The 12449-nt window shown below is 37.6% G+C and overlaps 1 protein-coding gene across 1 annotated transcript; it reads left to right on the forward strand.

The window, feature by feature from the left end:
• The first annotated feature begins 1477 nt into the window (after positions 1–1477).
• LOC117295706 (glutamic acid-rich protein-like) lies at positions 1478–2155 on the forward strand. Its single transcript, XM_033778421.1, has one exon. It carries the CDS (start codon positions 1478–1480, stop codon positions 2153–2155), a length of 678 nt encoding a protein of 225 aa, XP_033634312.1.
• Positions 2156–12449: the final 10294 nt, after the last annotated feature.

Here is a 12449-nt window from a genome sequence, read left to right on the forward strand (position 1 = left end):
TTCTTGCAGTAACTTTACTGAAATCGTAGTTCAAAAGATAGCCAAGGCTTATTATTTATAATTAAACGCACAATTTTTGACCCTTTCGGTAATATTTGTACAAGTCCTCATTGGGGAACAATAAAAAACCCTACGGTAATATTTATGGCGATTATTCTTGTATAATGATAAAATGGATACAATAGCTTTTCAAGGCTTTTATCTGGCTCAATGCTGATTATTTGCGAAGGCATAAGTTTTCGACAATATCACCATGAATGATAAAAACAGTTTCCTTTGTGTTTACTAATAAGCGTTTTGTTGGGTAAGTGCTAAATTATTTCATCATCATTAGCTTCGTCAAGTCAACTGTGAAGAGACAAATGAATAATGATCTATAAATACTAGATGAATTCACCAATGCGTAGGCATACTATTAACTACCTAGTTTCATTTTGATGTTTCTTATTTTCTACAAACAAAAGCTATAGCGAGGTTTCCTCCTACCGCATAATACAGTGTATCGCTTTAGGTGGCTGGGCGGTCCAGTGGCTAAATGGTTAACGAAATAGTAAAAGATAGGAGTCAACAAGATTCGTCTGTTGATAAAGTCACCCGTGTGACGTCACGGACAAGTCGTGACAAGTCGTTATGTAACAAAGACGTGTTTACAACGTGACGGACGAAGTCATCCTGGCTATGTCACGATTTTGAGTTTGAATTTACACCTTCGCTCATACTATACTCAACTGATTTTACAGCCACTTGTTCTCTAAAGTAAGATCTAACGAAACGATGGGAGTAGTGTGTAAGGCGTATATGACCTCCTTTTTTTAAGGTGGATCATGATCCACAGGTCGTGTGGATCATGGCTCGAGTGGGTCGTTGTAAGTAGATTGCCAAATGGGGGTGTGACGAAGACCCCCCCCCCTTTTTTTTACCAAGACAGTAAGTGGGAATGTCAAAGTGTAAGACTCCATAGTTAATAATATGATACGCTGTTGAGTATTAGTCTAATTTAAAGATCAGGTAGGAATTTGATTTGTTTGTTTATAGTGGAAATACCCCCCCCCCCCCAATCGGTCAAGAATGTACGAGTCCGATAGTTCTGTTGTCGTCTGCTACGTTTTAATCGTGTTCGAACTTGCTCTCAGTTGCCGGACCGGACTACAAAGACAACAAAGTGGAAGGCCCAATTATATGTACGTAGGGTATGTTTCTATGGAGTAATACAAGTGCATTGCATTAATTCTATCCTTTGTTTCTAAAAAGAAAAGAAGAAAAACAATTCTGTGGGAACGCCACCACGAACCATTATTTGAGTATCAAATGTATACGTCGAATAATTGTTTTGTTTACTCTTTGTATCGTTGCATCCGCAATTCGGCTTTTTGACATCCATATGTTTACATTTTTAATAAACCAATAATTATAATTATAATAAAAATAACCCTTGGTTTGTTTAGGTTAAGATATTGTATACATATATTAGAGTAAAATGAAACGACACCGACAGACACACAAGCACCCCAGTATCGGAAGCCAATCGAAAGCTTGTCCCAGTTGTGATAAGGTGTTTTCCACTTCAAACAATTTGAAGAAATACCTTCAAAATCATAAGGAGGATGAGGAGGAGGAGGAGGAGGAGGAGGGGGACCTCCACGAAGATGCTAGTGGCGAATCCACAGAAGAGGAGGATTCTGAAGACGAGGACGTGGAGTGGGAGGAGCTTCATGAAGACGATGGTGATGAATCAACAGATGATGATCATGATGATTTTGAAAATGAAGACGTGAGGGAGGAGGGGGACGACCGTGAACATGATGATAGTGATGGACTAACAGATGATGATGGCCTTGAAAATGAAGGAGATGAGGAGGAGGAGGAGGCGTTTCTTGAAGACGATAGTGATGAATCAACAGATGTTAACATTTATGAAAGCGAAGAAATTGAGGAGGAGGAGGAGGAGGAGGAGGGATTATGTGAAGACGATAGTGACGAATCAATGGAAGATGACTATTTTGAAGATGAAGAGGAGTCGGAGAAGGAAGATGACGATAGTGATTTATCAGCAGACGATAGTGCTTATGAAAATGAAGAGGAGGACAGCGGGAGACGTCCAACGAAAATACTTAATTTTTCGATAAAGAATGCTAAACTTATTATGTTTAAATGATGATAGTTTTTTTTTTTTTTTTTTTTCAATCCTACACGCCCAAGATTGTATTGTTTGAATAATAATACAGAACAGTATTATCAACGGAAGTTTGTTAAAGCATAATATTCTATCAACTGTAAATACTAAGAGGGCTTGAATAAGTGAACTCGTCACACATAAAAAAAAAAAAAAAAAAAAAAAAAAACATGATGAGTAAAAACATATTAATTAACTAAATAAATTAATAGACAAAATTTAAAACAAATAACAAAATAAATATACTGTTAATGTCTTTCCTTAAGTTTTCAAAATAGGCAGGCGCGGGTCGCTGGGGTCTAATCAAGCACCTGCATGCGAACGAAGTTCATTCGACAGATTTCAAAGTTCTTGTCATAAATGGGGGGGGGGGTCATCATGTACAATTAATTTAAGTATTGTGGCGGTTATAAGCAGATGTTAATGGAGTGTTATATACAGAATAAATGTGTTGTTGTTGTTGTTTTTTGGGTCAAAAAAGTGATAACCTTTGTGTTTGTTTTTGTGTATACTTGTTTTCTCTGCAGTCCCTTTTGGCAAAGGTAAACAGACCCTGTCCGAGCGATGGTGGTACATGATGTGGGCATGGAGTTATAGAAAACAAAGATAGCTCCACGGTATGGGGGAACAAGAACTGACACGTTTGGCTGGTAGACCAATCAGTTGTGACGTCATATATTGACTACCAGATAGGTTACTTATCAAGGATCATCGCGGGTTGTGTACACGAAGTGAAGGCCACGGGCAATAATGGTTACAGATTAGGATAATATTAGATTCTATTGTCACACTTTACTCCATTACTATTAATTTAACGTTTAATTTTCACATAAAACGGGGGGGGGGGGATATGACCATTTTGAGAAACCTAGGATATACGCGGCAATTTAATTAGTCCGTACAGAGCATAATATGGTACGTACACATAATTGGGTTTTCCGCTCGGGTCTTTGTTGGCCGGTCCGACAATTAAGGGCAAGTTCGAACACGATATAAAAAAAAGGGGGGAAAAAGGGACAGCGTCTAAATGCAAAACAAACTAAGCATTTCACCTTTTTTCTCGATGCCTAACTCGGTTGTACCCACATGTTGGGGCTCTTATTTATTAAAATTAGTGTAGATCACTGGTGTTGTCGTCAAAAGTAAAATCGTTCGATGTATACAAACAAAAAACACGACCGTGTTTATATATCGTCGGTCTTTGGTTGTGACGCTATATTGCTTGTCGTATGTTATACTGATTTATTAGATAGGCCTAAAGTTATAACAGTATTATTTATTTAAAATTTTCCAATACAGTGTAATTATATTCAACTATGATACTATTACTCTAATATATGTATACAATATCTTAACCTAAACAAACCAAGGGTTATTTTTATTATAATTATAATTATTGGTTTATTAAAAATGTAAACATATGGATGTCAAAAAGCCGAATTGCGGATGCAACGATACAAAGAGTAAACAAAACAATTATTCGACGTATACATTTGATACTCAAATAATGGTTCGCGGTGGCGTTCCCACAGAATTGTTTTTCTTCTTTTCTTTTTAGAAACAAAGGATAGAATTAATGCAATGCACTTGTATTACTCCACAGAAACATACCCTACGTACATATAATTGGGCCTTCCACTTTGTTGTCTTTGTAGTCCGGTCCGGCAACTGAGAGCAAGTTCGAACACGATTAAAACGTAGCAGACGACAACAGAACTATCGGACTCGTACATTCTTGACCGATTGGGGGGGGGGGGTATTTCCACTATAAACAAACAAATCAAATTCCTACCTGATCTTTAAATTAGACTAATACTCAACAGCGTATCATATTATTAACTATGGAGTCTTACACTTTGACCTTCCCACTTACTGTCTTGGTAAAAAAAAAGGGGGGGGGGGGTCTTCGTCACACCCCCATTTGGCAATCTACTTACAACGACCCACTCGAGCCATGATCCACACGACCTGTGGATCATGATCCACCTTAAAAAAAGGAGGTCATATACGCCTTACACACTACTCCCATCGTTTCGTTAGATCTTACTTTAGAGAACAAGTGGCTGTAAAATCAGTTGAGTATAGTATGAGCGAAGGTGTAAATTCAAACTCAAAATCGTGACATAGCCAGGATGACTTCGTCCGTCACGTTGTAAACACGTCTTTGTTACATAACGACTTGTCACGACTTGTCCGTGACGTCACACGGGTGACTTTATCAACAGACGAATCTTGTTGACTCCTATCTTTTACTATTTCGTTAACCATTTAGCCACTGGACCGCCCAGCCACCTAAAGCGATACACTGTATTATGCGGTAGGAGGAAACCTCGCTATAGCTTTTGTTTGTAGAAAATAAGAAACATCAAAATAAAACTAGGTAGTTAATAGTATGCCTACGCATTGGTGAATTCATCTAGTATTTATAGATCATTATTCATTTGTCTCTTCACAGTTGACTTGACGAAGCTAATGATGATGAAATAATTTAGCACTTACCCAACAAAACGCTTATTAGTAAACACAAAGGAAACTGTTTTTATCATTCATGGTGATATTGTCGAAAACTTATGCCTTCGCAAATAATCAGCATTGAGCCAGATAAAAGCCTTGAAAAGCTATTGTATCCATTTTATCATTATACAAGAATAATCGCCATAAATATTACCGTAGGGTTTTTTATTGTTCCCCAATGAGGACTTGTACAAATATTACCGAAAGGGTCAAAAATTGTGCGTTTAATTATAAATAATAAGCCTTGGCTATCTTTTGAACTACGATTTCAGTAAAGTTACTGCAAGAATCTTGAAAAGAAAAACAAAATTATTTCGGCAAACTCGGGCGGTGCAGGGACTAGAGGGTTAACTGTTCCTTGAATTTATTTGTTTGTCACTTGACCCGTTGCGTGGTCATGACATTCCCTCACTTCGTGGTGACTTTATACAGGGCAGGTCACTTTACGTCCCTTCCAAAAAGGATCCTCAGCAATAACGGCTTCAGACCCTTTTGTTCCTCGTTTCCATTCATCATACGCTGTCCCGTACACACTCGTACGTGTGTGATCACTCAACCTAAAACACCTATTATACTACGCGCTATAACCACACTACACAAGAGGGTCTTGGAAGAGGAGGGAAAAGAGGAAATTGCATCAAGGGAGGATGGAGAGGGAGGCCGAGGGTCTTGGAGGGGAGGGTCGGATGGGAGGGAGGCAGGGAGGAAGAGAGATTTGGGAGGGATTTGGGAGGTTTTGGGGTACGAAACGCCCCTCCCATACTACTGCACCATTTGCAAATTTGCCCCCAATAGTTTATGATTTCACGATATAAAAAAAATATAAAAAAATTAAAGAAGCCTTTTCCAAACCACGACTTCAGGGTATAGGCTCCGGCTTTTTCCTTAATAAATTGGAAGATGTACACTTTCTGCAGGAAACTGCATACAGGCAGACGGGGCCTAAGCCAGAGCCGACACTATAAGCCGCGTTTTCGAAAACGGTCATAAAAAAAACTAGAGATTAAGTGTTTGTGAACAAACACGAAGCTGTTCCGTGATCTTTTACTTGGATTATGTGCTTCATTGCCCAAGGAATATATAACTGGAAAAAAAAAGTTTCAAAAAAGTTGTGTAGCTCTTGGTATTAGGTCACACTTCCCGGTTGACCCGTAAGTAAAGGTCAAAATGGGCCCACAGCTACCAAAGACTAATCTGCAATGCCAAGGAGTCTATAACTGAAAAAGTTTAAGCAATCGGTTGTGAAGATCTTGATATATAGTCCCACTTCCGGTTGACCCAGAAGTAGAGGTCAACATAGGGTCACAGTTTTTCAAAGTTAATATTTATTGCCTAAGAGTCTATAACTGAAGGTTGAACATTGGCTTTGTACTTCTTGAGATATTGGCCCACTTTCGGTCGACCCGGAAGTAAAGGTCAACATGGGGTCAAATGTGTTTCAAACTAATCTTGAATGTCCAAGGAGTCTATAACTGAAAAAAGTTTGAAAATCGGTTGTATATTTCTTGAGATATGGTCCCACTTCCGGTTGACCCGGAAGTAGAGGTCAACTTGAGGTCACGGTTTGTCAAAAGTTATACTTTTATGCCTAAGGAGTTTATAACTGAAAAAAGTTGTATAATCTGTTGTATAGTTCTTGAGATATGGTCCCACTTCCGGCCGACCCGGAAGTAGGGGTCAACTTGAGGTCACGATTTTTAAAAATTAATCTCCAATCCCCAAAGAGTCTTTAGCAACAAACAACGATGACAAAAGCAATCTGATATACTAGATCAAATTTTCTGTGAAATATGTCCCTCAGAAATGTAGTCATATTCCAGAAAACTGAAACTAAACATGAAAACCTAAAACAAAAACGCAACACCTGATTTCAGTTGATACAAACAAAAAATTTAGGACAAAGTGTCTACATACATGCCAAAAAAGGGTTGTGGTTTTTCATATGAAAGTGTGCAAGGTTTTTCATTGTCTTTCTATGTTTACCTAGTGTAACTCTGTAATTTGGCCTTCAGGCCACGAAGATTGTCAATTTAAATAAAATTATTTTCTCTTGTCGCACAATGGATTAATCCCAAATTTTTACAGTTTTTTTTTCTTCATGTGTATGGTTGATCACATGAAAATAAAAATGCAATGTCCGTGACTTTTCTGTCAACTCTAACAATCCTGTAGACTGTATAATACATTTAACAAATATTATTGAAATGTTAGTATTTCTGTGTAACCTATACAAACAGTCATTGACCCTCCGTTTAATTTAAAACAATAATATTAATGATAATAATTTTAAATTAAAAAACATCGTTATAGGCCTACCTCATTGTTCATAAAGTCTCTCCAAGAAATTCCAGAAAAAGTCAAAAGGCCGTCAATTATAAACTGTTGATGCAGGCTTTCTCATTCGTCGTCCGGCCGCGTCTATTGTGATTGTCAACGCTTACCCGACTGGAGTCAAAACCGAGATGGATCCAGTGTTTAAAGATCAATGGTTTTCGTTTACCGGAAGCACTTCATCAAGACAGAGGGAGGGGGATTCAGCGCTAATGAAGCGGCCGTTGCCATGGAATCCATAAACACGTTCTTGTGGATGACTAGAGTTGACTTGAGTTTACCCTAGACGACCCAGAAGTCAATCAAACGCTGCGCGGTTTGACTATAGACTATAGCTAGTCCGACTGGATCACACTGCCCGGAGCAAAACTACGTCACTGTTTAAAGATGGCGGTTAGGTTACCCAACTGAGAAAGTTTTGTTTGTTTTAATTTTTAAATGCACGGTAAATTTAACAGTTACCTTTAGGCCTGGCTCCTATAGACCTTTATCACGCTGTCTCCATCTTGGTCATGTACCTTGTATCGAATAACAATAATGAATGCTAAAAATCATTTTGCATATAGGAACCTGAATATTTTGTTCTTCCAGCCTCGGTTTGGTAACATTGATATCAATGGGAGAAATTCAAGATGATTGCACCATGATAAAGGTCTACAGGAAAACAACACTTGTAGGTTTCAGCCAATATCAGTAAGATAATAACTAAGACTATGATACAAAAGAAAATGAACATGACTGAGCAACACGTTGTATCTGCCGTCATTGCCTTATTGCCATGCTAACAACACATGACAAGCTAATGGACTATACGCGTTCAAGTGAAACACAGACCGTGATTAAAAAGGCAAACTGACTAAAAAGGGTTAGCACCCGAACGTGTAGATGATGCAACCGTCACCATGGAATCGATAATGTGTTGTGCTGGTGATTATTATCTTAATGGAGATGATGAAATAATATAGTGATTTAATTAGTTAAGATAAGTTCAAGACAAGACAACAAATTATAATCGATTGGCTAATGGCCATTAGCGGGATGCCTTTTTAAACGGCTCAGGTAGTCTTTAATTATAGGCACAGGATACTATTGGTAATTACGCAACATAATTGTTAGCACAAAAAACTTACTTGGTAACAAAAAATGGAGAGCTGTTGATATTGTGGCGTAACTGTAAACCCTGCAAATTATTTGTAAATCTGTGATTTTTTTTTTTTTTCTGTACCGAAAGGGTCCAATGGCTTTAAAGGGAAGGTACACGTTTGGTAATTACTCAAAACAAATATTATCTTAAAAATTGACTTGGTAACGAGCATTGGAGAGCTGTTGATAGTATAAAACATTGTGGGAAACAACTCCCTCTGAAGAATTGTAGTTTTTGAAAAGAAGGTAATTTCTCACTAAAATAATAAAAGACCTCTAGCTAGAAGTCTTTTATTCCTATCCGAAAGCACACAAATTCGTCCAAGCAAGGGTGTTTTTTCTTTCATCATTTTCTAGCAACTTCGATGACCAATTGAGCCCAAATTTGCACAAGCTTGTTATTTTATGCTTATGATGGGATACACCAAGTGAGAACAGTGGTATTTGACATTTACCAAACGTGTACAGTGCCTTTAACCCCTTTTTACACAGAGCTATATTACATTCCTAAGAAATTATCAAATTCAAATCAACAAATTACTATGAAAAAATGCTAGTTATTATAAAAGTTGATGTGTGAATCCTCAGTAAAATATCAATCAGTGTATAACATTCATGGGAGAAGGGGGAATATCTATTTTGACGTTGGCATTTCATACAAAAAATCCTACACATGGTATTATACTCGAGACTACTTTTGCATCAATGGCAATAACGATGCAAAAGAGCCCTGTAACGTGTATAATTGTCAGTAATGGGTAGCAAAACATCAGCGGACTGCACACCATTTAAAGTGTCCATAAACTTAATCGCTAAGGTTAATCTATTTTATGAAGGTCGAGTTTGGATTGGAGCCTGCTATTTCCCTTAATTGGGTGCTTTCACTAATCTTGGCGGCTCAACATGTCTGTTTACGCAATATAACGCTCTCCTCTGCACCGCGAATTGTGTGTTCATCATATAGAGACTAAATTAGTTCGGCTGAACTTTAACAGGTGACTTCTATTAACAATGACCTATAAATCAGCATTACTTTGACACAAACCATCTACGACCCTTCATTTTATACGTAAACTTAAAAAAAATTGATTGGTCTGTTTACAGTATTAAACTAGTCTGCACTTTGCATGAAATATGTAAAGGCATCATTTGCAAAACTTGACCCCGATCGTAGTTTATGATTTCACGATATTTTCAAACGAGCCTTTTCGAAACCACGACGTCTGCGTATAGGCTCCGGCTTGAGCTTTGTTCTTAATAATTTGGAAGAAGTCCACTTTCTGTACGAAACTTCATACAGGCAGACGGAGCCTAAGCCGGAGCCGTGTTTTCGGAAACAGATACAAAAACAACAGTTTAAACAGCACGTATATACAAATGCAGAAACAATGATGACAAAAGCAATCTGATTTAAAGGTATTATTCAGAATAGGAAGGACAAATAACATTGTTTAACTCGAGTCTGAAAGCTCACTGACTATAAAGTGCATATTGGATGAAATTTCTGTGAAATAATTTTTTATGTCCCTCTGAAATGTAGTCATATTTCAGAAAGCTTAAACTAAACCTGAAAGCCTAAAACAAAAACGCAACAGCTGATTTCAGTTGATACAAACAAAATTTGGGACAAAGTGTCTACATACATGCCAAAAAGTGTGCGTGGTTTTTCATTATCTATGAAAGTGTGCAAGGTTTTTCATGTTCGATCTACTTTGAACTATTGTAACTCTGAAATTTGGCCTTCGGGTCATGAAGATTGTCAATTGAAATAAAATTATTTTCTCTTGTCGCACAATGGATTAATCCCAAATTTTTACAGTTTTTTTTTTCTTCATGTGTATGGTTGATCGCATGAAAATAAAAATGCAATGTCCGTGACTTTTCTGTCAACTCTAACAATCCTGTAGACTGTATAATACATTTAACAAATATTATTGAAATGTTAGTATTTCTGTGTAACCTATACAAACAGTCATTGACCCTCCGTTTAATTTAAAACAATAGTATTAATGATAATAATTTTAAATTAAAAAACATCGTTATAGGCCTACCTCATTGTTGATAAAGTCTCTCCAAGAAATTCCAGAAAAAGTCAAAAGGCCGTCAATTATAAACTGTTGATGCAGGCTTTCTCATTCGTCGTCCGGCCGCGTCTATTGTGATTGTCAACGCTTACCCGACTGGAGTCAAAACCGAGATGGATCCAGTGTTTAAAGATCAATGGTTTTCGTTTACCGGAAGCACTTCATCAAGATAGAGGGAGGGGGATTCAGCGCTAATGAAGCGGCCGTTGCCATGGAATCCATAAACACGTTCTTGTGGATGACTAGAGTTGACTTGAGTTTACCCTAGACGACCCAGAAGTCATCAAACGCTGCGCGGTTTGACTATAGACTATAGCTAGTCCGACTGGATCACACTGCCCGGAGCAAAACTACGTCACTGTTTCAAGATGGCGGTTAGGTTACCCAACTGAGAAAGTTTTTGTTGTTTTAATTTTTAAATGCACGGTAAATTTAACAACTACCTTTAGGCCTGGCTCCTATAGAACTTTATCACGCTCCCTCCATCTTGGTCATGTACCTTGTATCGAATAACAATAATGAATGCTAAAAATCATTTTGCATATAGGAACCTGAATATTTTGTTCTTCCAGCCTCGGTTTGGTAACATTGATATCAATGGGAAAAATTCAAGATGATTGCACCATGATAAAGGTCTACAGGAAAACAACACTTGTAGGTTTCAGCCAATATCAGTAAGATAATAATTAAGACTATGATACAAAAGAAAATGAACATGACTGAGCAACACGTTGTATCTGCCGTCATTGCCTTATTGCCATGCTAACAACACATGACAAGCTAATGGACTATACGCGTTCAAGTGAAACACAGACCGTGATTAAAAAGGCAAACTGACTAAAAAGGGTTAGCACCCGAACGTGTAGATGACGCAACCGTCACCATGGAATCGATAATGTGTTGTGCTGGTAATTATTATCTTAATGGAGATGATGAAATAATATAGTGATTTAATTAGTTAAAATAAGTTCAAGACAAGACAACAAATTATAATGCATTGGCTAATGGCCATTTAGCGGGATGCCTTTTTAAAAGGCTCAGGTAGTCTAAAGGCACTGGATACTATTGGTCATTACGCAACATAATTATTAGCACAACAAACTTACTTGGTAACAAGTAATGGAGAGCTGTTGATGGTGTAAAACATTGTAAGAAACGGCTGAATGATTGAAAGTGTAACAGTTACCATATTTGTTATGGTAGAAAGAGTTTCTGCAAAAGAAAGACAAGCGTTAAGCTCAAAATAAAGTGAGAAACGTTTATGAACACGACCCCGGGTCACACGACCTGGGTTAAAAACACTACTGGCTATTACTCATAATAATTGTTAGCATCAAAAATGACTTGGTACGAGCAATGGAGAGCTGTTGATAGTATAACACTTTTTGACAAACGGCTCCCTCTGAAGTAACGTTGTTTTTGAGAAAAGAGGTAGTTTATCACTCAAATGATAAAACACTTCAGGCTTGAAGCCTTTGTTTAGGCATCTGAAAGGCATCTATTATTTTATTAAAGAACGTTGTTTATTTCAAGTTAAAGAATTGTGTTTATCCTGTCGTTTTATTTGAGTCCACTTGATGCGTATGTCACGAAATTACCCTTCGTGTAAATCGATGTGACACACAAAAATTTGTGCAGCAAGAGTGTTTTTTTCTTTTCTTTCACTGAATTCTTTTTTTCAATGACCATTTGAGTCAAAATGTTCACAGATTGCATAATATGTTATGCATATGTTGTGATACAAGTAAGGATACTGGTCTTTGAAAATGAGCTGATACAATGACGTGCTTGATCACAAGTTACCGCCTAAATGAAAACAACAAATAACCTTACAAGGGTGAGCAGGGGTAACCTTTCCATTTGCAATCCAGTAGCATGGTAGACAGGCTAACCCATCGTCTTGCGGGCTTGTTACGTTATGCTGGCAAGCTCCGTGATCAGTGTTTGCTCCAAAAGGTAGCTTGGATCTCTCTTTCTGAAGAAGTCACCCTGCTCCCGGTCATCTCAGCTCTCTAACAAGAGCCTGTGCACAAAATGCAAGATAGAACAGTTTTAGAATTAGATTTGATGCTTTTGTTTTGATAGAAAATCTGTATTTTATAGATGGTTTGCAAATGACGTCATACGCCGCCATCTTTGATATATGCAGCGTAGAGAGCTGAAGGTAGCACGTACGGGTGTGCATTTTTCCACTTTTTTTTTGT

This window comes from Asterias rubens, chromosome 10 (genome assembly GCF_902459465.1).
Source record: "Asterias rubens chromosome 10, eAstRub1.3, whole genome shotgun sequence".
In the NCBI taxonomy this organism is placed as follows: Eukaryota; Metazoa; Echinodermata; class Asteroidea; order Forcipulatida; family Asteriidae; genus Asterias; species Asterias rubens.

Coding starts and splice junctions, on each gene's coding strand:
- LOC117295706 (XM_033778421.1), top strand. CDS start 1,478: ATGAAACGACACCGACAGACACACAAGCACCCCAGTATCGGAAGCCAA.